Genomic DNA, 26,961 nt, shown 5'->3' with positions numbered 1-26,961 from the left:
TAGGTGAGATCTTTTACTTAGATTATTTCCATTGAAATGTGACTCATCCTATTCAAGGCGGGTCTTAATCCTCTTGCTGGAGTCCTTTAAAAGAGGATAAAACACATATAGAAGCCAAGAGATGAGATTCAGAGAAGCTGAGAGGCAGAGCAGTCAGAAGCCAAAAGCAATGAGACCTGGGAGAGAAAGATCAGCAGACACGACCATGTGCCTTTCCCTGTGACAGAGGAACCCAAGCTCACTGGTAGGTCACCTTGAGAGTCCAGGTATCATCCTATTGATGCCTTGATTTGGAGATTTTCACAGCCTCAGAACTGTAATCTTGTAAACTAATTAAATCCCCATTGTAAAAACCAACCCATTTCTGGTATATTGCATTCTGGCAGCTTTAGCAGACCAAAACAGGCCATAAAACAAGAACCCTAGTGGTTCCCAACTTTGTCTGATCGTCCATATTGCTAAGGGAGTCAGGGTGGTGCCTGGGAATTGGTATTTTAGGCACTCCAAGTGATTCTGACAGCCAACCAGGTTTGGGAACCGTTCTTTAACCAAATGCTCCCCCATTTCAGTATTTGTTCTTGATTTGCTCTTGTGGAAAAGAACAGCTGATTCCTCTCATCCAGACCACACTTCTTCATGAGCTTGACTTCTTAGCCAGGTAGGATAAGCCCGATGAGATTCATAATACAGTCAAACACGACCTTTTTGTCTTTGGCCATTTCCTTCTCAAGTCTCTCCCAATTCATAAAAATTTCCCCACCCACTCTCATCCTTTGCTCATCCTAATATTTCCTTCTCAACTCTCAGATTCTGGCTGGAACTTCTCTTTCCTTGTCTATCTTCTATTCCAATTTTGCAATAACTAGCAATAGCAGAGATTTCAGGACTAGTAGTGCTATTAATTGAGGGAGGCCTAGAGGCTGGAAATGGAAAAATAAACAGTGTTGTATAATCCTGAGATCATCAACAGAGCAAAAGCTTTTGAAGTAGGGTTTGGCAGGGTGATGTGAGAGTCAACTTCTGCTCTTCTAGACATTTTGCTTTCAACTGGGCAGAAAGAATTATAGGGCCAGATGACCTGACCCTTCACTAATCCAGGCTAGAGGTTGTCTACTGGAAATGTGATGCATTGGTAGTTTTAATAAGAATCTGATTTTGGCTACAAAGATAGAGGAAGCTGCCTTCTTTCTCTGGAGGAGGCATTCCCCCGTTGAGGTCTGTCTATATGCTTATTTGATTTCTGAAATGAGAATACCACTGGAATTATTCAGCATTTACCAAGAAGCCTATGGCATACCTCAAAACTTATAGGCTTAATTTTTTTTAATAGAAAACGGTTGAATTATAGATAGATAATTAAAATTAAGATGAATTTTCTCTTTGCACGAGATATTCGTCATGCTCAGATTTCTCCTAATAACAGCACAATACCAAGAACAGCAATATTTTAATGAAGTGTTTCTCAAAATGTGGCCTTACATCAGAATCACTTGGGGGTGCTTGCTAAAAATGAAAATTCCTGGACTCAGACCCCTGGAAGCAGATTCCATCCAGGGTGTAAGGCTCAGGAATTTGCATATTTAGTTGGACTCTGCATATTTAGCTAGAATCTCAGGTGATTCTTACCAATACCAACGTTTAAGAATCAGTACCTACTATGTAATAGAAATTTACCTGATTTAAAAAAAGATCTCTACAGCAATCATATAAAGTAGGTGTTATCTCCATTTTAAAACTGAAGCTTAGAGAAGTTACATAACATTTCTAAGGTCATAAAGCTGGTAAATGGCAAAGTCAGGATTCAAACTCAGGCCCATCAAATCCTAAAGCCCTCTCCAAATTGTCCCCACACTTCCACAGAGACCTCTGTGTTTCACAGGCCTCTGGAGCAGCATATGACATTTGTTGCGAGGAAGACAGACTTGAATGGGTGAGAAAAGGTGCCTTGTCAGCAGCCCTTTAACTGCAGATTTTAATTGTGGAGAGCTTGCAGTTCCTAGGAGTCCATGTTCCCTACTTTAATGGGGCTTCAGCTGATTCTGATCATCCATCTTTTCAGACACTCTAATGATGAGAAGCAAAGTGTGGCAGATGCTATTGGGAACCCACTCAATGGGCTGAACTGAGTCCCCCATTTGTTCAAGTCCTAATTCCTGGTACCTGTGACTATGACCTTATTTGCAAATAGGGTCTCTGAAGATATGATTAATTAAAATGAGACCAAACTGGAAGAGGGTGGGCCCCAATCCAATAAGATTGAAACCCTACGAGCAAGGGTAGAGGCACCATCAGGCAGATACAGGGGAAGCCACAAACAGTGGCGGCAGCTCAGCTATAACCCAAGAAACTCCAAGGATTGCCTGCAAACATCAGAAGCTAAAATATGCAGGGAAGGATTGTCCTCTGCTAGTTTCAGAGGTAGTGCCCTTGCCAGCACCTTGATTTCAGACTTTTGGATCCCAGAACTGTGACGCAAATTCTTATTGTTTTAAGCCCCACAGCAGCCCTAGGACACAAAGATATTAGCCAACACCAATTTGACTCTCCTTCCAGTAATGAGTTTCTGTGTTCTTCAGAGGGGCTGGATCTCCGCACTGTTCAGATGTGTGACTCCTAATGAACTAAATCAGTAATGGGAATTCCATTTTGCTTACCGGTGATTGATCTGGCAATGGACAAGTGATCCAATTCTTGTCAATGAGATGTGAGAAAGAATGCTGGGAGACCTCTAGAGGAATTCCTTATAAAGAGACGCCCAAGAGTTTCTCTAGAAAGAGGCAGGGCTAGCACGCACCATGCTAAGGGAACCACTACATCCTGTCCTCTGTGGACAGAGTCCGTTGGAGTTGACAAGGCCAGCCTCTCACAGAAAGTGAGATGAATGGTATCCCCTGGAGTTGGGTAACAAGCAGAGTGAGGCGAGTTTGAAGTTCACCTAACTGAAACGTGAACCATTTGGTACTTAAATCCTCTCATTTATACGTAACCATCAAGGGGGTAACATCATTTGAATCAACATTTTTAAAGTGGAACTACTTAGGCACATCAGGCACTGTATTGCCCCTATTTAACAAATGTAAAATTTTAGTATCTTCTGAAGCTGGAGTTGATTCAGTAGCTTTCAGGAGAGGATAAACAACTTTGGTTTGGAAACACTGGAAAGTCAGGCGTGGTCTTGGCTGCCCGAGGCTTGTTTGGTCATTAGCAGCCTGGGCCTCTCACATGCTCTGCAGGCTGACAGGGGGCAGAGTCCGGGACTCCGGGCTCCGTGTACCTCTGCTGAGCCCCTGCTCTGCCTCCGAATCGCAGAATCTCAGCTTTTTGCCTTCTACTGGATATTTCAGTGTCAATTTCCTCAAGACGCTCATTTTGAAGAGCCTCTGTCTTCAGCTGGCACTTTCTTACAGTTCTTTCGGACCGGGGAGAAGCACTCGGGCCCTCAGCCCCTGCTTTTCCTCGTGACTGCACCGGAAGGAGGAGCTTCTCAGGACTGGGTGGCCGGAAGAGACTAAGTGGCCGGAAGTTCAGCTCTGACTCCTCCCAGCATGCCTCAGCCACCCCGGGGTGGGCATATCCGGTATCGACATTCTCAAGGGTGCTGGTTGTTTTCTTTGAATACCATAAAGGTACAGCAAACAAATTTAAGTGGTTTTAAATATATATACGTACATTTTTCTGTGTATTACTGAGTATGTTCAAAAGAGATAATAAGGAAATCGTCAGAGAGCAGACACAGAAAGAAACCCCAAACCAAATATCCTGACCCTGGGAGGCAACAACTGTCGAGCTTTCATTTTAAAGTGAATTTGTTTAATTTATATGAAATACCCAAAGTGTGCAAATTCATACAGATGGAAAAGTTGGGGTAGGGGTAGGGCAGAATGGATAGTTAATGTTTAGTGGGTACGGAGTTTCAGTTTGGGGTGATGAAAAAGTTTTGGTAATGGATGGTGATGATGGCGGCATTGTGAGTACAGTTAACACCACTGAATAGTGTGCTTGAAAATGTTTAAATAGGGAAATTTTATGTTGTATTTGTTACCAGAATAAAAATTTAAAACAGCAACAACAAAAAAAAACAGGTTTATTTGCTAGTAGTTTCTTCTAATCTCTATAGTGAGTATCTTTTTTGTTGTTAGCCAGCAATGATTGCTTGCCCCTTCTTTTGAAAACAGCACTCTGATTTCCTTGATGTAAGTCCCTCCTCCATTCTCAGAATAAGTGCCTCAGTTGGGGGCAAAGCATGGATAGAACAGAACTTGTAGGCAAAAGCCAGTCAGGATGATGTGAATAATTACAGAACAGTAGAGTATATTAGAAAGGTCAAAATATGATAGTACTGCTTTGTGAGGTTCTGGCTCTAAGATTTTAAAGAAATTGCCTTTGGAAGAGGTGTGAAGACAAGTAGGCAAGAGAAAATAGCCTCAACGTCGTTGATATTTTTTTTCAGGAAAATTGACCAAGAGAAAAGCTTAAAATCCATTTTTAGGAACATTGATTAACAGGCAAGAAGATCTTAAAACCTTCTTGAAGCCCAGTATATCAATAGTGGTTTCCCAGCTGCTTGAAGGGACACTGGGGGGGGATAACTGAAAGCCCTTTTAGGAGAAACAGTTAGTGCCCACTAGAAGTAGAAATCATAACATTCTAAGTAAACCAGAGAGAATCTATCAATCTGGAACTGGAACAAGTATCATACAATCCAACCTCCAGGGGTAAAAGGTATTATTGCTTCTGAGATGTGTCATGATGTCATGTTTGTTGTGCAGACACATAACATCATAAATTTATATACTGCAGATGCTGAAAAATAGTATTCCAAGGGTAAATGCAAAGGTAAAGATAAAAATTTATTTCAGATATATGGTTAAAGCCAGTTTAACAGTCTCTTATTGACAGACTCCCTCCTCAACTCTTAACAGTCATTGTTGATCTCACTAATTTGAAAATAAATCCTATATAATATAATATACACATCATCTGGAGGTGACCTTGTGCTTTAGGTTTTGAATGGAATTGATTTGTAACCCCTCCCATGGGTACTTTCCAAACCAGCAGTCCTTTCAGATTATTTGGGGAATTTATAGTTGAGGATCATATATATTACATTTTTCCTGGCCACCTCCAGCTCTGAAATCTTGATTCCACAAAATCAATTCAGTTTACAGACCATCTCTTCATCTCAACTGGTACTTCATTGCCCTAACTGGCCATGACTTCAGTAAGTTCATTTTTCAAAATACTGTTGATCAAGGCTGACAGTTTGAGACTAGGGAGAGGTTCATATCACATCTAAATCTGAATTAAATCTAAAACTGAATATCAGATATCCCTGCTTTGGTTCTTTGACCATGTAATCAGGAATTATCTTGTTGCCATGTTTCTCCAGGAGCTTCTCTTTCTTCCCTTTCTCCCCTTTCTTAATTCATTACCACCACCATACCCTAATTTCTTGCAACCTTGTTAGTGGATTACTTTGATTCTCTTTTCTTCACTGCCTTCTTCCAAACAAATTGCTGACGCCTTTCCTTCCAACTGGAGTGATCTACCAACATATTTTTTAAAATAAAGGCAATTCTCTTCCTGATTGGAACTCTAGTGCTAGTTAGTAAAACAAGATTTAACTTTTCTTTCATTCAACTCATGCATAGAAGCACCCTCCCAATCCTCCTCCTCCTCCCTCCGGTGTCATGGTACTGGCATCTACCTACAACCTGGAAGTCCTCCACGGGTGGTTGATGCTCTTCAAAGAGCAGTGGAATCAAGAAACAGCACCCAAAAATATCTTCTAAAGAGTTTTGGATATCTTTAAAAAGATATCACTATCTAACTTAACCTGTCTGGTCAGTTTATTTAAACAAACTAATTACATGGAGCCTCAAATAGGGAATGAGATCTTGTAATTCTGTATGCTTGATGTAATACCGTGATACATTCCAGAGTACTTTGGACAGAAAATAAAAAATTTTGCAAAGTCCCTTGCAGGATTGGAGAAAAAACATGGAACTATTAAACATCCCCCACCTGGGAAATTCCTGATACTCTCTCAAGCATTAGGACCTCCCAATTTAAAAAGCCAAACCCTCAATCTTGAAGTTTAACCTTATGAAACTTATTTCCGTAATGGCAAAGCTGAGCCTACTTATAATTATGCCTAACAATCACCCCTTTTGTTCTTAGCAAAAGAGAACCCCTTTTGTTGCTCAGATATGGCCTCTCTTTAAGCTAAACTCTGCAGATAAACTCATGACCCACCCCTGCTACATGGGACATGATGTGCAAAGGCATAAATCTCCCTGGCAATGTGGGACATGACTCCAAGGATGTGCCTGGCCCTGCCATTGTGGAATTGACAGTTCCTCCTTGACCAAAAGGGGGAAAAAGAGTGAAACAAAATAAAGTTTCAGTGGCTAAGAGATTTCAAATAGAGTTGAGAGGTTATTGTGGAGATTACCTTTATGCAAGATTCAGCCAGTTATCGTAAATATCACAGTATGCCAAGCCCCAACCAACAGTATTCATGAAGACCCTAATGAATACCCTGGGCTCTTTCTAAGACTCAATAAAAATTTTACTTACTGTTTATTTTTTTAGAAACTTAAAACCTCTAGATTTTAAACTCCGAAATCCAGAGGTACCAGTTTCTCCAAGAACATCAATGAGTTTCATTCCTCTACCCCACAATATTGACATCCCTTTCCAGCATGAAGAAGTTAGAATGGTCATTGCCTAGATATCCCTGAAATTGAAAGAATCATCAAATGAGAGACAGGAGTTGTAACAGAGAGGTTAGAATTTAACAAATGATTATGACTACTGAATCATTATACAGATACTTCTTTTTAGTTTCTAGCATATTAGAACAGCCAGAAGGGAACACCTGAAATTGTTGAACTTTAATCCAGTAGCCATGATCTTTAATAATGATTGTATAACTATATGGCTTTTATCTTGTGACCATGTGATTGTAAAAACCTTGTGACTGATATCCCCTTTATCCAGCATATGGTTAAATGAGTAGTAAAATAATGACCTGCATGGAAAAATAGTAAACATGATGTTGAACTGTCTCCTGCAGAGAGTCATCCAAAGGGAGACATCTGGCCTCCAGTTTGCAGTCAGTAACAGAATGCTTCAGGTATCTCTGGAATTCTTGTATAGTGTGTTCTGGGAATCAAAATTCAGTCAAGAATTTGGGTATGATTAGTATTGTTATTGATTTGAGTCTTCTTTTTCATGTCCAGCAAATGGAACAGGAATCCCTGTTTGTATAACATATATACAAAGCAAAGAAAAAAAATCATTGGGGGGGACAATAATTTCACTTGCAGAGTTGGGCTTAGAGAGAGTGAGGCCACATTTGAGCAACAAAAGAGGTCCTCCAGAAGCAACTCTTAGGCATACGTATAGGTAGGCTAAGCTTCTCTGCTACCTACATAAGCTTCACAAACATATACATCAAGATCAAGGGCATGGCCTATTGATTTGGGTGTCCCTTAAGTTTGACACAGTATCAGGGGATTTCCTGATGGTAAAGTTTAATGGTTTCATAATTTTTCTCCCATCCCTCGAGGGATTTAGTAGTTGATCTTTTATGACTGATTCACCTCGCTGGAAAAGACAGCACAAACATCTTCAGGACCTCTGTCTGTATAAAGGCAGAAGGTGACAGCTCAAATATGGCTGAGGGGTTTTAATCTTATCTCATTCATTTGACCAGAAATCCATGTTACAAGAATAAAGATAACCAAGACAAGGTAAACGGGCTGAATGGCATTCCTCTGATCCTGGATAGCTGTAGCCTTGATGACAGAAACCCCTTTCTGACCCAGTGGGTGGGTGGTGTATGCAGCCTGTAACCATATAGAAGACAATAGCCAACACCAAGATTTGATCACTAAGATGGAAGGCAGACCCATCCCTACTTTAAAAAGTGGGTTTTGAAGTTGAAAAGAGGGGTGAAAAATTGATTCTAAAGTCTACTAATGAAGCACCTCAGCTGTGAATGAACTCTTCATCCAAATATCTGAAGTTCTGGCAGCTGTTTGACGGATTTTTCATCTTCTGAGGTATGTGAAATAGGAAGTGTTTGCAGAACTGTAAGTACAAATTCAGGAACATGCGAATCTTTTAGATAATTGAATCAAATGTATATATGCTTCCAAATGAAAGTACCCAAGTATTCTGTTGCTTCTTTGCTTTCAAAGCGTAACTGTCTGGTTTACCTTTGTTTCCACGGATACAGTGTGCACCCAAGTAATGTATTGTTTGTGCTGTGGGGCAGATGATAAATTCTCTTTGAGGGTGTATTCTGCATGTGGCAAAGATTTGGATGTATGTTTGAATTCTGTTCTTTCAGATGGCAAGTCAGTTTCATTCCTTTCATTTTCTTCTTCTCTTTGGGTTTCCTGAATTCTGGCAGGCTGTTGAAGTAGTTTCTCACTGTGATTAATTCTAGCAATCTCTTTTCACCTCTTCTGCCTTTCCAAAACATTGATAAGGCTCATTTTCAGTTAGTTAATTTGAGAAATGCTGAAGAATAGAGAGCCCTACCTCTTCATTTTAGGTACTTGGCTCTTTGCCATTGAGCCTGTTCCTTTGGAATGCATTAGGGAATGAGATGGGTGAGAGAAAATGTGGGTAATCAAACTTTTTCCAAATTGTCTAGAAAAATACTTCTCAAAACACGTTACATTTAAAGGTTAATGCCTACATCTTACATACCTTCATGCTTCTGCCGTGGGGAAGGAATATTTTATAGTCTATTCTGTGTGCAGTATTATAGCATCAAAGTTATGTCCATATCTTCCTCAGTTTAAAAAGCACCAGTTTCATAAAAGCACTATTCAGTTTTGTCCATGGCTTCACTGCAACTGCAAAAATAGTTTGAGTCAGGGGCAATTCATTCAACCTGAATCTCTGTGTATCTACATGTCTTTCATGACCACTGACCTACCTCCCTATCTACCTGTCTACCTGTCTACCTACCTGTCTACCTGCCTGCCTGCCTGTCTGCCTGTATCAGAAGTAGAACAGGATTCAATGGACACCAAAATCTTGTAACCACTGAGATCATTAAGAAAATCAACAAAAACTTTAGTGGGAGACTACGTTGTAAATTTTGAAATCATATTATCTTGTTGAGCCACCAAGTTACTAAACTAAAATAAATATCTAGAGAATTTGCACTATTCATGTTGAACCCTCCAAAATAAAAACACTCAACCAAAAGCTTTACGAAAATACTGACTGTCCCAAAGAAAAGTGCTTGTTTTTTATTGCCACACTTAAATTGCTTTGTAAAAATGGCTGAAGCGTGTTATGAAAGAAATGAAAATTTTCCATTTGAAAAAACCATAGAAACACTTGTGATGTACTCTATTGGTTGAAGTAGTCACAAGCCTACCCAGATTCAAGGTGAGGGGATATAGATCCCACCTCTGGTTGGAAACAGTGTCAAAGAATTTTGAGGCATTTTTATTTTCACATGGGCAAGCACTGGGAATTGAACCCAGGTGGATAGAACTCTGCCACTGTGCCACCATCACCCACCCTGGGGCATATTTTTAAACGGTCACATAACCCCAAACCATAATCATTTGTTTAACTCATGGTTTTGCTGGAAGTTGGTCTGGTCTGGGCTAGGTTTGGCTGATCTTGGCTGGGCTCATTCACCCTCTGTGGTGTGTTGGCAGGTTGTCTGGGAACTGGCTGGTTTATGATAGCCTAAGTGGGGTAGCTGGGATGAATGGGGCTTCTCTCCACATGGTTTGTCACCCTTTCACAGGCTACTCTGGGCTTGTTTATATAAAGGCATTAGAGTTCCAAGGCAGCATGCGAGCAAGCCCCAGTAGGCAAGAGCTTTTCAAGTCTACTTGCTTTGTATTGCTACTATCCTACTAGCCAAAGCAAGGCACATGGCCAAGCCCAGAGTCAGCATGGAAGGGTACTGCCAAATGAAGTAGATGCAGGGAAGAGAAAAATGTGAGGCTATGTTTGCAACCTATCATAGATAAACACTTTTAAAATACAATTTTATTGAAATATATTCATATACAATATAATCACCCAAAGTGTACAATCAGTGGTTCACAGTATCATATAGTTGTGCATTCATCAACACAATCAACTTTTGAATTTCCATTACTCCAAAAAATATATATATAAATAAAAATGAAAAGGAGGGGATGCAAGGGTAGTTCAGTGGCAGAATTCTTATCTGCCATGCAGGAGACCCAGGTTCGATTCTCAGCCCATGCACTTCCCAAACAAACAAACAAACAAGCAAACAAACAAGTGAAAAACCCAAGAAAAAAATTCAACAAATGGTGCTGCAATAAGGAGATACTCACATGGAAAAAGAATGAAATGTGACCCCTGCCATACAGCTTACAAAAAAAGAAAAAAGGAAAAAAAGAAAAGGAATACCCAAAACATCCCATACACCTTATACCCCTCTATTCTTTATTTTTTTTGTCCTTTTTTTTTACTCTTCTGTCCATACACTGGATAAAAGGAGTGTCAGTCACAAGGTTTTCACAATCACACAGTCACACTGTAAAAGCTATATAGTTATACAAACGTCTTCAAGAATCAAGGCTACTGGAATACAGTTCAACAATTTCAGGTATTTCCTTCTAGCTATTCTAATCCACTAAAAACTAAAAAGGAATAGCTATATAATGCCTAAGGATAACCTCCAGAATGACCTCTTAACTCTATTTGAAACCTCTCATCCACTGGAACTTTATTTTGTTTCATGTCTCTTTTCCCTTTTGGTCAAGAAGGCTTTCTCAATCCCACGATGCCAGGTCCAGGCTAATCTCTGGGAGTCATGTCCCCCATTGCCAGGGAGATTTATACCCCTGGAATTCATGTCCCACATAAAGGGGGATACATCTCTTATGATTTTCATTTACAGATAAAGAAATCAAGTCAGAGAGGTTAAATAACTGCCCAAGATCGCACAGCTAGTAACAGAAAGAGGATTCCAGGCATTCTGGCTCCACATACTATGTTTATAACAGTTACGCTGGCTGAGGAGGGTGAGTGTGAAAACCCAGAGAGTTTCAACGCAGGCCACTTAGAGAGAAGACTCATGGGATGACCAGGAACCCTGAATACCAGGCAAAAGTATCAAAGATATTTATCTTTTATTGAGTCAGTGTGTACGTGCTTAGGCCAATGACTACGTAGAACCAGCCTATATCCAGCATTAGGAATCCTGTCAACAGTGGGACCATTCATGGAAGTGGTGAAAAAAGACACATACTAAAACACTGACTTTACTGCAGAAAAGCAAAACCAGTTGTAGTAATATATGTGAACTCATGAAAATATCAGTTGATTACCAGAATTACTTTTTCAACAAATACACAGTGAAAACATGCGCTATTTACGAGGTGCCAGGTACATTGCTGTGAGGGATAAAAAGATGAATCTTGCCTTCAGGAAGCTTCCAAATGATTATACATCATATTAATGTGTCACTAATGTAAAGTTTTGATGACGACATTAAACTTTGAATGTGCTCCATATTCTTTTGCCTCGGAGGCATGGCTATCTGCTCACTACTTAAAAAATTAGGGGGAATAATTGAGAAATAATGAGACACAATATGGTGCCTCCAAACAGCTGGAGACAGTTCACCATCGTGAAAGACTTCACTCAGTAGGGCCATCAGCAGGCAGGAGGCTTGGACTCTCCCTGCGGGAAGAAGATGTCAAAATGGGTACCTATCTGTGACATGGTTTGACGTTTTCCAAGGCTGCAGATGTGCCTGTTATTTGGTTGTGTTTGGAAACTAAAGCTTCTTTCTCCCTGAACCTTGAGTCCCTGGGTTTAATTTTTGGAGGATTTTCAGATGTTTCATATAAAATATTAATTCAACCAAAACAGGAAAAGCCTGCCAAGCCCTCAGCGGCCTTAGTTTTCCTGTTGCCTGGAGAAAACATTCAAGGACTGAGCCCAAATGATGGATTTGGCACAGGAACAAACAAATCCAGGGTGTAAGGAAATTAAATGACAAGAAACTGAGGTTATTGAAGCTATTAGTTCACAGTGAAAATCTGAAGCTCAGGGATTATTTTTCAAATGTGATTCTGAACTACTCATTTGAGAGAATGTGGTTACATAAGAATATTTTTAAAGTTAGGGAAAAGAATTTTTATCATTTATGATTTTAAGGTGGCTTAAAATATTGAAATATGTGAAGTATGGGGGTGAAAATAGAGGTAAAAAGGAGATCAGAAGCCAGGGACCTAGGGTGAGATGGATAAATGCAAGGACCATTCTAGAAGTAAATAATTCAGGATATAAAGGTGGTTATAGTAGAGAATATGATATATTCATGTCACCTGATTAAAAGAGACCTGCTAGAGAAACGATATTTTCCAGGTACTGAATTTTATGAGGATTTGTACTGTGTGTGTGTATGTGTCCTAATAAGAGAGGCATTGAACAGTCTGTGCAGTGATTTTGTAGAATATTTAAACATATATACAAACATTTTTCTTAAAAAATAGGCAAAGAAAATTTGAGCAAGTATCACTCTTCACAGGCAGGATGAAGTGGATTTGGCCTTCCCAAAGCTTCAATTCGCTCACCTCCTACCTATCTCAAAAGCAACTATAAAGGCAAAGCGAAACTGCTAAAAATAGCTGTACAGTAGAGCAAAATAATGGCTGCAGGAGGAGTTGACAGTAATCCTTGGAGATGAATTTAAGGGAACATGGAGAGAAAAGAAAATTTGCAGTAAAGGTAATTATAGAGGTTGTGAAGTCCTGTTACAGCTAGAATATAGATTTAAGATCGTCTGTGAGCACAGCTCAGAGAAGATTTAACAAGGGTTTTTCACTCCTCTTTTGTCAGAGAGCACTTATACCAGCGTTACTAAAGAGGTCCTGATAGGAAGCTCATTATCAGACTTCAGATAACAAAAGAACTGACTTCTACCTTCACTTACACCAGCAAAAATAGAGAAGGTAATTATTGGAGAAGCTAATTTGACCTTTGGATGACTGAAAGTATAAGCAAAAATTACCCCCTTTTAGCTTAGGATTTAAGAAGAAAATATCAAAACACTTTATCTCTTGAGACAAGAGTATCCCCTCCAGACTTGATGATTTTAAATGAATTTGCCAGCTTACAGGACTTCTGCCAGTGGCCCCCGCCCCTCCCAGGGAGCTTTGAAACCACATGCCCAGCAGTTAACTGGGCAAAGGTGCTGCAAATCTCAGTGGCTGAGCTGTCAAAGGAATAATTACAGAGAACTCCTTACCGGAGTGCTATCTTCTTTGCAGCACTTGGAAAGACTCCAGGTGTGTAGCCACCTTGCAGGACTTGGAAAGCCTCCAGGTGAAGTAGGTAACACGCTGAACTCTGGAAATGGGTCTTCCAATTTCTGTGGCAGCCTTAATCCTGCATTTCCAGGAACCATCCTAGAAACTCAATCAACACATACATTTTGAGTATCTTAATGAGGCCAGGCATTGTGCAAGGAACTAACTCCACAAAGAGCGAGAACAGACACATCCTGCTCGCTTATAATCACTTGGAAGAGTGTAAAGTTACAAACAATTCTCTTCTTCTTTGGAGGGAAAGGACGGAGTCTGTAAGACTCTATAGTCAGGGAGCCTAACCCTGCCCCAGGTGCTGGAATAGAGGGAAGAAATGTTAGGTCAGAGAGAAATGAGCGAGGGCCAAAGAAGAACATTCCTTGTGCAGTGTTTGCACAGGACTGAGGGAGCCTAGAGGACAAAGGAGAGGGTGGATAGAGAGACCATGGGACGGCTGTTCGGCTTTGTCCTAAGAGATATGGGATGCTATTGATGCATTTTAAGTAGAGGGATGATGTGATTAGCTCTTTGCTTTGAAAAGATCACTCTGGCTGCAGCTTGGAGCATGAATTAGAAAAGGACTGAAATCAAGTTATTTTATTCCTTTGAATAATTCTGATTATACTTTCTCTTCAAATTTAAGGTGCTTAATGTAGATAAATGTTACGCTTTCTAGCCATTAAGATCAGTGTGGGCTGGCATTCCAGTGTGCCTGGAACATGCTGGTTTTATATCTATGGTCCTGGTGTAATTACTTTTATTTTTAACTTTTTTTTTAACCATTCAATTATTTAAATATTTATTTGCTTCTTCAAATTTCCTTGCACAGTAAATTTTAGCATTTTAGTAATACTTTGATATGAGACAGGTTATGAGACAGGAAATGACTGAAAATATCTTGTGCCACAAGAAATTCAAAGATATGGTGGTTTGCTTTTTTAACTTGTTAAAAATATTACTTAATATTATTGCTTTCTTTCTTTCATTTTTTTAATTCATGATACATAACCACATACAAACACAAACATTATTTATTATTATTTTTTTTTACATGGGCAGGCACCGGCAATCGAACCCGGGTCCTCTGGCATGACAGGTGAGCATTCTTGCCTGCTGAGCCACCGTGGCCCGCCCCACAAACATTCTTTTATTTTTAACTTTTAATTTTGAAATCATTTCAAACTTACAAGACAGTTGCAAAAATAATACAAATTCCAAACAGAGAACTCCAACTTACCACACCCCTCAAATATCCAGATCCCCCAATTTTAACATGTTGCCTCCTGTCCTGTACTCTACCCCTTCTATCTATCCATCCATCCACTTTCTGAACACTTGAGTGTAGTTTGCACACATCACTCTCCTTGAACACCTAAGACCTCCATGTTCCGTTTTCTATGAACAAGGATACTCACTTCTTAAGTGCAGTTGTCAAGTTCAAGAAATTTAATGTTGACATGAAGCTGATCTTCTATAGTCCATTTTTTCTTATATCCTAATAATGTCCTTTTGAGCCTTTTCTCTTCCATTTCTAGATCCCATCCAGTATCATTTATTGCATTTGTCATTATCTGTTGAGTTTCTCTCTTTTATTCTTTTAATTGCGGAAACATAGATACAACATAAATCTTCCCATCCCACCCCCTCCAACTCATACCATTCAGCAGGATTATTCACATTCAGGATGTTACAGTACCTTCACATCATCCATTACTAGAGCTTTCCCTTTACCCCAAACTGAAACCCCAAACTCATTTTGCATCAACACTCCACTTTTTTGGCCCCCTACCCCTGATAACCCCCACCCTACTTTCTGTCTCTATAAGTTTGCATATTCTCTAATATTTTCTTCCTGGTTACCATGGGGCTTAAATCTAACATCTTCAATCTATAGCAATCTCGTTTGCTTTGATAATAACTTTACTTCAATAGTGTACGTAAACTATGTCCCTATACTCTTCTCTCCCCCACCTTTATGTAGTTCTTGTCACAAACTACCTGTTTACACATTATGAATCCAAAACCATTGATTTATCATTACATTTTATGCATTTGTCTTTTAGATACTGTGGAAAGTAAAACATGGAATTATAAACCCAAAATACAATAGTATTGGCATTTTTATTTAGTCATGTCATTACACTCACTGGCGATCTTTATTTCTTCATATGGTTTCAATGAATTGTCTAGTGTCTCTTTCCTTTCAACCAGCATTTTTTGTCTGCATTTCTGGTCTATTGTTGGTGAAGTCCCTCAGCTTTTGTTTATCTGGGAATGTCTTAATCCTTCCCTCATTTTTGAAAGACTTTTTGAAAGATTTTGCTGTTTTAAGACTTTGTGGTTGGCATTTTTTTGCGTTCAGCACTTTAAATTTATCTTCCCACTGCTTTCTGGTCTCCATGGTTTCTCATAACAAATCAACATTCAATCTTCTTGAGGCTCCCTCATATAGGACATGCTTCTCTTTTGTGGCTTTCAGAATTCTCTATCTTTGACATCCAACAGATTATAATTTGGTGTAGTGTGAGTCTGGGTTTATCTTGTTTGGAATTTGTTGATCTTCTTGAATGTGTATATTCATGTCTTGTTAAATTTGGGAAGTTTTCAGCCATTACTTCTTTAAATACCCTTTCTGCTCCTTTCTTTCCTTCTTCCCCTTCTGGCACTCCCACAACATGTATATTGGCTTGATGATGCCCCCTGGTTCCTCAGACTCTGTTCACATTTCTCCTTTCTTCCTTCTGTTCCTCGAACGGAATGATTTCAATTGTCTTATCTTCAAGTTCACTGATTCTTTCTTTTGCCAGCTCCAGTTTACTTTTGAACCCCCCTAGGGAATTTTAAATTTCTGTTACGTGTCTTCAATACTGTTTGGTTCTTTTTCATAATTTCCATCTCTATTGATATTTTCTTTGTGTTTATTATTTTCCTGATTCCCTTTCGTTCTTTACCCATATTTTCCTTTAGCCATTTAAACATATTTAGGAGCATTTTTTAAAAATGTCTTTGTTGGAATGCCCAGTTCTGATCCTCTTCACTGATAGTTTCTAATGTTTTAATACTCTCCTTTCCCTGGGTCAGCACTCTCTGTTTCTTTGTATGTTTTGTAAACTTTCATTGAAACCTGGACCTGGTATAATTATTAATAATTCTGCTTTCCTTTCTCAAAAGCAGCTGAGCTTGGACAGTGAATGATAAGACCACTCTAGTTGGAATGTTTTTAATTACCATTATAGAATACAAGACCGCCTCGCCCACAAAGGGGGCTTTCTGGCTTACCTTCCTAGAGAGGCTAGAGTTAGGGCCGCTTCGAGGCTGGCTGTTTAACTGGCCTGATGATGCCTTCAGGAGCCTTCTTGTTTCTGAGCTCTGCCGTCCACAGTGCGAGCTTCATCCTTAGCCTGTCTTCTCTCATGCTGATGAAGCTGTCTCAGCAGTTCTGGAGGATGCATCTATACAAGACACCATGCAGAGGGAAAGAGATGGTCTCTTCCAGCCAATCTCTGCTTGTATCTCATTAGCCCAAACCAGGTCACATGCCATTGCTGAACCAAATCAGGCTTGACATTGAACCCACCTCTCTAGGAGTGAGATAGAATTATGCCATTCACTAACCAGAGTCCTTCTGATTGATGGGGCCAGCCTCTCTCAGTCCATGGGCTAAATGAGGCAGCGGTAGCTACTTGAATGAAAATATAAATTCTCTTAGGAAAGGAAAAGGAAGGATGGGCTTCTGGATGCTGTCAACAAAGTTACACAACAAAGGATATCAGGACCTTAAGAGTCTCCTATTTGTGAGGAGTTTTAGGGACATGGCATGTTGGAAAGTGGGTGTTCTTTACCTTTAGAAGACAACAAAATTCCTCACTCTAAATATTTTATACAGCAAATCTTTGTGGTTATATTCAAGAACATTCCAGAATGAGGAGATGTAAGTTTTGACTCTTTTGGACTCATGTTAGAAGCTTAAATTTACCTCTGAAATTTAAATTTATATTATTTGGGGCTATTATTCATCACTGGGCTACTGGCATATTTTTCCCCCTTATAGTGACTCTGCTTTCAAAACAATTCTTGGGATCTGAGATCAGATTATCCTCAAATTCCCACTCACTTCCAAAAGAGTCTGAGATTGAGTCAGGAATACAGACAGGTTTGTCTCTTCGCATTTAAATATGCTGTTGCTATTTTTGAATCACTGATTGAAATCCAGATTAAAGTGGAAGTGCTTTGGGATTGGCCATTATCTTGTATTTTCTGACTTTTGACTGCTCTCCCCCATTAATATAATGGCTAACCTTATAATTTGTATGGAAGAAATAAAGATGACTTACTCTGAATTTGAAAAAAATGGCACTTTTTGTTTTTTTTTTCTTTTTCTTGATTCTGGCACCATCTGGAAAACACTGTTTTATCATCACTTCAGGTGTGATTCAGGTGTGGTCACTTTGAAATCATGTCTTTGAACACGGTGGGATTAGGAGGTCTTGGCTTTGACAGAAATGCCATTTTGAAAAACGACTTGATTGACATATAATTGATATACAATAGACCACATTATTTAAAGTGCACAATTCGATGTTTTGCATATGTAAACACCTGGGAAACATCACCACTTTCGGGATACTCATCAGCCCCAAAAGTTCCCTCTCCCCCTATGTAATCCCTCCCTCTCCCTTCCCCCCAGAAGTTAACCATTGATTTACTTTCTGTCACTACAGACCAGTTTGCATTGTCTAGAATTTAATGTAAATGGTAGAATATCATGTGTACTTTTTTGTGTCTAGCTCCTTCACATCTGCATGTTCTTTTGAGATTAAACCATGTAGTTCATTTCTTTGTATTTTGGGTAGTATTCCTTTGTATATATAAGCCACAATTTGTTCATCCTTTGGGGTTGTTTTCAGTTTGAGGCTATTACAAATAAAGCTGTTAAGAATATTAGTGTGCAGGTCTTTGTAGGGTACATTCTTTCATTTCTCTTGGGTGAATACCTAGGAGTGGAATGGCTGTGTCATTTGGTAAGTGTCTCACTTTTTAGGAAACTGCCACACTTTTTGCCAAAGTGGTTGTGCCATTTTTTTTTAAAGTCTTTTATTATGACACATTTCGATAAGCTCTGTAAAAACAGAGCCTCAAACAATTGGTTAAGAACTCATGCTTGTTTCTCTCCATGGAAATCTTTAGTAAAAGTCGAAAAATTTATACGATCTGAAGAGAAACCAGAGTATGGTTGTGCCATTTTATATTCTCCCCAGCGATGTGTAAGAGCGCCAGTTCCTTTACCTCATCACCAACCCTTGGTAGGGTCAGTCTTTTCATTTTAGCCATTCTAAGAGACATGTGTGGGATAGTATCTTGTAGTCTGCATTTGCATTTTCCTAATGACTAATGAAGTCGACCATATTTTCATGTGCTTATTTTCCATTCATATGCTTTTGCCAATTTTTAAAATTGGACTGTTTTCTTATGGTTGAGTTTTGAGAGTTCTCTGTGTGTTCTAGATACAAGTCCTTTATCAGATACATAATTTGCAAATACCTTTTCCCAGTTGGCAACTGGTGTTTTTGTTCGCTTAACAATATCTTCAAAAAGCAGACAGTTTTTTTCATGGGATCCAGTTTACCAATGTGGGATCTTAAAAATTTGGTTTTCTTGATTCTCTCTTATCATTTTCCTGTTTTCTATTTTATTGATTGCCCCTCAGATCTTCATTATTGCATTTCTTCAATTATCATTATATGATCAATATATTATTAATTAATTAATAATTAATATATCATATATTTATATATAATATTATAATATTAATACATTATTATAATATTATTGTTATTGCTTTGGGTTCAATTTTACTCTTCTTTAGGTGGAAGCTTTGCAGTCATTGACTTGGAAGGCAGGCCATAAACCCTGTACATAGAACAGCGTTTCTATTGCTCTCATGGGTGAGGCTACAGTCCCAAAGCCCAGAACAACTGTTCTGAGTTCCTGCACATTCTAGAAGGGTCTATGGACACATCTTTAAGGGATTTACTCAGAGGTATCAGAACTGGCCCTGCTGCCATCGCTCCTTATCCACCATCATTCTGTGAAAAAGGACTAGAGAAATTGGACAGGGTCATTGGAGTCTTGAGAGGGTGAGAGCTGTGTTTCATCTGTTCTTTCTCTCCCGTGGCATTTCCCCAGCCCCTCAATCCTTGTGAATGTGGGAGAAGGTGAAACTCTAAGAAAAGTACTAACAGGGCTTGGGGGAGCCTGTGGGAGAGGAAGCTCCTCCCAGTTGGATGTGCACCAATGGAGTGACTTGCTGATGTATTCTCTGGGCTTTATGAGCACAGGGGAAGGAAACTGGGGAGAGAAGGTAGAGTGAGGGGTCAGTGGTAAGGGTCAAGTGTGGAGCCATTACTTTCCCACCCAGGAGGGAGGGTTTCCAGTGAGTCAAGGGACACATGGACAGGGAGTCATGCTTGAGCCCTCTTGCCATTATTGCCCCAGAAGGAAGTGGCTGTGGGATGTAGCCTTGGGGGCAGGACCAGGAATGGGCCTCGGAAAGGGCCAAGCCAGAGCCCCGTGCTTCATCAAGTGTTGTGTACACGGGCAGGCGTTTGGACATTGGCCACCCAACAAGCATTGATAGCCAAGCGAGGTCTACACTGCATTAGTGTTTAAACAGACATTTGCCCCTTCTGTCTCCTTTCCTCCCTGCACAGCACACTGGTAGAGAAAGAGGCGAGGAAAAAGGGGCACGATGGAGGGGGTGGTGAGAGAGCAGGTCACTCCCCCTCCTCACTCCACATCCCTAGGCTAGGCGCTGGTCAGTGCTGGCAGAGGGGAGAATATGACATTGCAGTGGATTAAAATGGATTGGAGTAACCCTGTGTCATCAAAGAGAGATGAAACTGGAATATGTTTGTTCTAGTTTGCTAGCTGCCAGAATGCAATATACCAGAAACAGAATGGCTTTTAAAAAGGGGAATTTAATGAGTTGCTAAGTTACAGTTCTAAGGCCGAAAAAATGTCCCGATTAAAACAAGTCTATAGAAATGTCCAATCTGAGACATCCAGGGAAAGATACCTTGGTTCAAGAAGGCCGATGGAGTTCAGGGTCTCTCTCTCAAGTGAGAAGGCACATGGCGAACACAGTCAGGGCTTCTCTCTCGGCTGGAAGGGCACATGGCGAACACAGCGTCATCTGCTAGCGTTCTCTCCTGGCTTCCGGTTTCATGAAGCTCCGCGGGAGGCGTTTTCCTTCTTCATCTCCAAAGGTCCCTGGCTGGTGGACTCTCTGCTTCGTAGTGTTGCTCTCTCTGAATCTCTCATTCTCCAAAATATTTCTTCTTTTATAGGACTTCAGAAACTAATCAAGACCCACACAAATGGGTGGAGACATGTCGTCCCTTAATCCAGTTTAACAACCACTCTTGACTAAATCACTTCATCCAGGGAGATGATCTGATTACAGTTTCACACATACAGCATTGAATAGAGATTATTCTACCTTTATGAAATGGAATTTATATTAAAACATGGCTTTTCTTAGGGGGCATACTTTCTTTCAAACCAGCACAACGTTCATCAAGGACTGGAAGTGTATGAAAAAATAAACAATTTCCTATTTGTTTATCTGTTCAATAAAGCAGTTAGTTATATATATCAATTATGAATGATCCTGTTCTAGTTTGCTAGCTGCAAGAATGCAATATACCAGAAACGGAATGACTTTTAAAAAGGGGAATTTAATAAGTTGCTAGTTAACAGTTCTAAGGCTGAGAAAATGTCCCAATTAAAACAAGTCGATAGAAATGTCCAATCTAAGGCATCCAGGGAAAGATACCTTGGTTCAAGAAGGCTGATGAAGTTCAGGGTTTCTCTCTCAAGTGGAAGGGCACATGGCGAACATGGCATCATCTGCTAGCTTATTCTCCTGGCTTCCTGTTTCATGAAGTTCCCTGGGGGACATTTTCTTTCTTCATCTCCAAGGGTCGCTGGCTGATGGACTCTGCTTCGTGGTGCTTTAGCATTCTCTGCTCTCTCCGAATGTCTCATTCTCCAAACTGTTTCCTTTTTTATAGGACCTCAGAAACTAGTCAAGACCCACCCAAATGGGTGGAGACATGTTGTCACCTAATCCAGTTTAACAACCACTCTTGATTAAATCACACCTCCAGGGAGATGATCTGATTACAGTTTCAAACATACAATATTGAATAGGATTTAGATTAAATGGGATTGAGATTAAAACATGGCTTTTCTAGGGGATATACATCCTTCCAAACCAGCACAGATCCCAAACCAACCTAGCTTTTATTTTTTAATTCAGGATTATTAAACTGATACACCTAAGGCTTTTGATTCTGGCAAAGCCTTTATATCCTTAATGCCATGGTATCTTTTTAAAGCAGAGCGAGACTTGTTGGCATAAGATTTGAGCCCAAGGAGGCTGTGACAAATTCAGGGGTGTCTCCACAGATATGACACAAATGTCTATCGTTGTACATGCCTTACTTAGCCTCATTGCTTGGGTGTGGTTTTTTCCCCTTTATTTTATTTATTGTTTAACTTTTTTATTGTGAAATATATATACAAAAAAGCATAACTTTCCAAGTACATTTTAACAAGTAGTTATAGAGCAGATTTTAAAGCTTGGTATGGGACACAGTGCCACAATTTTTCTTATTTTCTTCTAGCTGCTCCAAGACAGTGGAAACCAAAAGTAATATTTGGGTGTGTTCTAACATTTCCGGAGCACCTACTGTATTCAGACCTTGTGTTAGGGACCGGACAAGCAAGGTTTTTCATCGCAAATGCTCTGCCTTCTAGATGCTCAAGGAAGCACTGGGCATAAATGGATTGACAATGCAAGGACTCTGATTAAAGAGTTGGGGGTGGGGAGGAGATGTGGAGGGTTGTGACAGGTGTTTCTCCTGCTGAGACCAAGCAGGGAAGGAGGAAAGAACAGGGCATGCTTGCTAACCTGGCAGAGCACAGATGAGCAGGAATGATAAAGAGCAACTCTAGCTAACCCCTGTGTAATCCCATGCCTCTCCTCTTGTTAAATCTAGAAAATGTGCCTTTTACCACATGTGCCCATCTAGAGCCCTCTGGCTGACCAGGAGCTGTTGCAACACAGCTTTTTCTGTTCAGTAATAAAATGCAGCTGGGCAACTATAAGAGGCCAGAGATGGACCATGGGGGTATGGGGCGTGGACTCACAGAGATGTTGGACATTAAATTTGCTTTTCGTTGATATTCTTCCCCTCTTTCCAAAAAGGGGCAATAAAAGAAGAACAACATAAATGACTTACTGGCAAAATGAGACAAATGTCTAAAATAGGCTGCAGCAGGCAACCAATTTCACATCGAGAGCTGCTCCTTCTAAATGCTAAGAAGCCATAAATCAGCAAAGCCTAATGGATTTTGTCCTGTCGATTCAATATGTTCTAGGGCATTGAATTTAGAATGTAATGCGTTAGGTGGGGGGGCGGGGGGGGGGGGAATCTTCCAGGAAACCATAGAAGCTTGAAAATTTTCAAAGTAAAATCCCTCAAGCTAAAAGCAATTTTTCCTCCTTGTTACAAGGTCTTTCTTCTGTGCTTTCCCTCTATCACAAATTTGCAACTGGTAACCCCAGCCCTATCATTCTAGCTGTGGGACCCAGGGCAAATCATATTAGGCTTTGAGTCTCCATTTTTTTTTTGTCCATCCCATGGGATAAGGGCTGTGGTGATTATAAATGACAAATGGTTATAAGGACTTAGGATGGGCCTGACTTTATCATGGTTGTTTAAAACCTGGTGGCAGCCTGATTGTTAGTTTTCAGTTTAGTCCTTTCCCCTGTCTCCCAATACTTCCTCATTTCTGGATTGAAGGATAGAGGTGGGTATAGCTGCTTTATTCCTACCCTTCCGTACCTTTTCTCTACCTGTGAGGAGGGAAAAGCCGCAAAATAAATCCCTGCTTCATTAAATAACAAAGCACTCAATGATCTTACATCTTTATAGGAGTGCTTCCTGGTTCATGAAGGTCTGCCCAGACCTGGTTCCTGTTTACCTTTTTTTTTTTAACATGGGCAGGAACTAGGAATCGAACCCAGGTCCTGGGGCATGGCAGGCAAGCACTCTTACCTGCTGAGCCACCATGGCCCACCCCCTGTTTAGCTTTTGAGTAGTGAGAGGTGCTGAGCATCTGGGCTTCTTCTGGGGGACTGCCTGGCTGCTGCCTTGTCTGCCATCCCAGTCCTGGAGTAGGAGCTCTCTTCCAGGCTGAAATGAAAGAGGCATGCCTTCCCTGCCCCTAGCCAGGCCTCCCCACGGAGCTCTGAGTCTAGTCAGCCAGGATTCCACGACAGCCAATTTGGTCACAAGGGTTGGTCTAACTCACTGCTTGGGAAACTCAGGCCTGGTAAACAAAACTGTTGCAAGATTTCTTCATTCCTTGGCTGGCCTGCCATCAAGTTACTCATGAGTTTCATGTAATTTGAGTTTTTGTGACCGATGAATCACATGGAAAGTATATAAAAGAGCTGATCAAACCCAACCAGGACTCTTATTTTAAAGCTATTCTCTCGATTTTTTTTTTTGTATTGTTGCTTATAAGTCATTTATCCCACCATCTTCATAAAAGAAAATAATAAAACAGAAGAAGGAGCCTGCCCATGAAAAAGAAAAAAAAAACCACATGCAGAGAAGGTTGAACTTCTTTATGCCAGTAGTACTGTAGGGCTTAAAAGAGGCTTAATTCAGAAAACCATTCTTGATTCAATTGTTGGGTATGTCAAAGACATAGGGAGAGGAGAACATTTATTCAGTGCCTCAGTCCCTGCACTCTGAGCAAAAGTTTGGTCCTTACGAAAGCCCATTTGCAGCTAGCATGTGAGCACCTCTTTTCCTTACCTAGGAGTATGTAAGAGAGGCCCACTGAAGGGTAACAGGTTAGATGAGGGATACCAAGGTCTCAGAATATGCTTCATTCCTGTTTGGTGCTCATGGCAGACATTGTGAATGGCGCATTGGACTCTTTCTGAAGCAACCTCAGAGTCCTTCTCAGCCCAATACTCTGAATAGTCATCAACAATCCACCAGTGTTCTGATTTTTAGTTGCCCATGCTTCTCAAATAGCAGTTGACCCAGAGAATTGTTTTTGAGAGAAAGAGATGACTACATTGTTTTCCGAAGTCACACATTCCCAATTGGGCCACTATAGCTCCAAAGATAATGCCGGTCAATGAGGAACTGCATGTCTGAACACAGCTCATTCAGGAAGTAAGCAAGCATCTGTTGTCATTTGTCCTCTGGCATCTTTTCCAGATGGAGGATCGCTTGATGGAGCCCTGGCAGGTGGGACTTCTCATCCAGGGCTGAGCTTCCCTAAGCAATGGAGTGAAGGGAAGGGTAAATGGGTGGGCTAGTGACCAGAGACCAGGGAAGCGGGGATGGGTGCAGGCTCCTCCTGGCAGCAGGAATTCTATGCAGACAGCTGCTGAGGGTGTTGCTATGAGCTTAGCCAAGAGCCTGCCATCCCTCTCCATGGATGCAAATCACTCAGACCACCCTACACCTGCGCACAGGGTGTGGTCTGTCCACCATAAGCTCCTGCTTTGCAGTCAAGCAAAAAGCAGATCTTTCAGGTTCAAAGCAGTTTCCATGATTGTATGGTGGCTACTATCAGGATGGATGTCCAACATCCATTCTCCCTTCCTCCTTCCTAAGAGCACCCTGATTTTGATTCGATATCCCCTTCACGTTCAGTCTTAGCAGAGGATTCAAATAATCCTAAATCAATCGTCGTGATCCCAGGCTACCTGTCTTAAGTCCAGGCTAAGCCAATCAGGATACAGCTTTCATGTTAGATGATCTTCTAACTGGGGAAGGTTGTGTGGAGAGAAATTTTTGAGCAGGGTTTCTCCACCATGCCTCATGCTTGCTTTGCTTTCTTTTCTGTCCAAGACATGGCCACTGGATAACCTATTTCTGTGATTGTGTTGTGGCCGGCCCCTGCCCTCACTGGTAATCCAATCTCAAGACCTGAGAGGTTCTTTTAGAGTTTTTTGAATCTGTGAGAGTCAAGGAGACATTCACAGAGTTCAGGCAGAGAAGGAGACACTCTTCTCCTTGTTTCCTTCCTCCCCTAGTTACCTAATACATAACTGCTTTCCTCCAGTGAAGGAATCAACAAAGAGAGATCAGGATGCTGGAAGGCTCCCAATTTACAGAGGACTACATGCTGATTGCAAAAATGACAACCGTCTAGGCAATGTGTCTGCCTTGCCAGCCTGTTTTATGTCTGGGACTGGACCTTTCCAGAAGGGACTCCTCTGCTGGAGAAGACTCACGTCATCATGCGCTAGTTGATGCCAGCTCACATTCCTGGAAGTAACCAGCCCTCATCCTTCTCTCCAGCCTAAAATCCTAGAGCTTTGCCAGGGACCCAGGTTTTAATTCTCTTAATGCCTGGCAGCTCATCAAACTAAGACCCCTAAGTAAAATCACAATGACAGTGAATAACTACTATTTATTAAGAGCAACATAATAGCCATATGATTTGCATGTACCATCTCTACTCCTTAAGTGTTGCTGCTGGGAATGTGGTCTCATGCCCACTTTACAGACAAGGAAAACTGAGGCCTGTGGACACTAAGATGCAGACCCAGGTGCACACAGAGTTAGAGCTCAGAGCCCATCCAAGGTTGGTTAGTATATAAATTGCACCCCCTCCCACTATGCCAGGGCCCACACTTGCCTGTCACCCCACCTACAGCTCCTGGTCTTCCATGGGCTGCAACCTCAGAGGCAGAAAGGTGGTAAAGTTGGGCTTTATACACACACACACACACACACACACACATACACACACACACACACACAAGCAGCCTGGGAGGGCTGCCCCTGGCCGGCTCTCTGACCCAGGATTTGGGGAGCCATGTCTTAAGCTACACATATCTCCCTTGGGAACAAATAGTCTAAGCACCATCTTATAGCTAATGAAATGGAAGCCCAGAGACAGAAGCGACCACCTTTGAGCCAGGCAGAACAGTGATAAGACCCATTACTCAGCTCAGACCCTGCCCTGTTGACAGTGCCTTCCTTCAGACAAGTCCATCATCGCAGGAGCCCCAGACAGGCCAGTTCCCCACGGGTGGTGCCTCCACCAACACCCCCAGGCCCTGACGACAAATGTGGCTCTAATTTAATTTAATGTTGATAACCAAAGGTCTCACAAAATGGGTAGGTGTTACGATGATAGCACTGCCTTGGTGATCTTAAGAAGATGAAACCCAAAGAAGTTGTTAGGTTTTATCTAAGCACACGGCAAAATGAGACAAGGTTTAAACTCTGACCCTGTGTTTCCTTCCAGGACTTTAAAGCAACAGAACCCACCCTTGAATTCAGAGCTGCCTGAATCAGGCACCCACATCCCTGACTTTTGTCCGGAATCCTCAATGCAGAAGAATTTCCTGCTTGCAAACTCATGCTATTTCAAGAAGCCAGAACAAAGAAGGATATCCTAGAAAAATCTGAATGATGATTAGAAAAATCACCTTTTCCCTTATCAGTAAGCCTTGCTTGGGATCAGGTACCTGAGGTGAGCCTGGCTCAACTTAGGAGTATGATCTGACAGGAGATGC

At 40.9% G+C, this 26,961-nt stretch overlaps 1 protein-coding gene, 1 long non-coding RNA gene and 1 other non-coding gene across 3 annotated transcripts in view; 1 reads left to right on the top strand and 2 right to left on the bottom strand.

Moving 5' to 3' along the window:
* Positions 1-44: 44 nt before the first annotated feature.
* The window catches only part of ZDHHC14 (zDHHC palmitoyltransferase 14), a 417,907-nt gene continuing 390,990 nt past the window's right edge, over positions 45-26,961 (bottom strand). Inside the window, exons 9-10 of the mRNA XM_077149347.1 lie at positions 13,280-13,439; positions 45-8,873 (exon numbers count right to left, since the gene is read on the bottom strand). Coding sequence (XP_077005462.1) covers positions 13,287-13,439 — 153 coding nt within the window. The 3' untranslated portion in view covers positions 45-8,873; positions 13,280-13,286. The remainder of the gene's footprint in view (positions 8,874-13,279; positions 13,440-26,961) is intronic.
* Positions 3,297-26,875, top strand: LOC143674062 (uncharacterized). The gene is made up of 3 exons (XR_013170843.1): positions 3,297-3,626; positions 25,497-25,708; positions 26,691-26,875. It is a non-coding gene; the product is annotated as an uncharacterized LOC143674062 (long non-coding RNA).
* On the bottom strand, positions 18,453-18,568 carry LOC143675128 (U5 spliceosomal RNA). Its single transcript, XR_013171372.1, has one exon. It is a non-coding gene; the product is annotated as a U5 spliceosomal RNA (small nuclear RNA).

This window comes from Tamandua tetradactyla, chromosome 2 (genome assembly GCF_023851605.1).
Source record: "Tamandua tetradactyla isolate mTamTet1 chromosome 2, mTamTet1.pri, whole genome shotgun sequence".
Taxonomy (NCBI): Eukaryota; Metazoa; Chordata; class Mammalia; order Pilosa; family Myrmecophagidae; genus Tamandua; species Tamandua tetradactyla.
The sequence above is the reverse complement of the archived record's forward strand: the minus strand, read 5'-3'. Positions and strand labels throughout refer to the sequence as shown.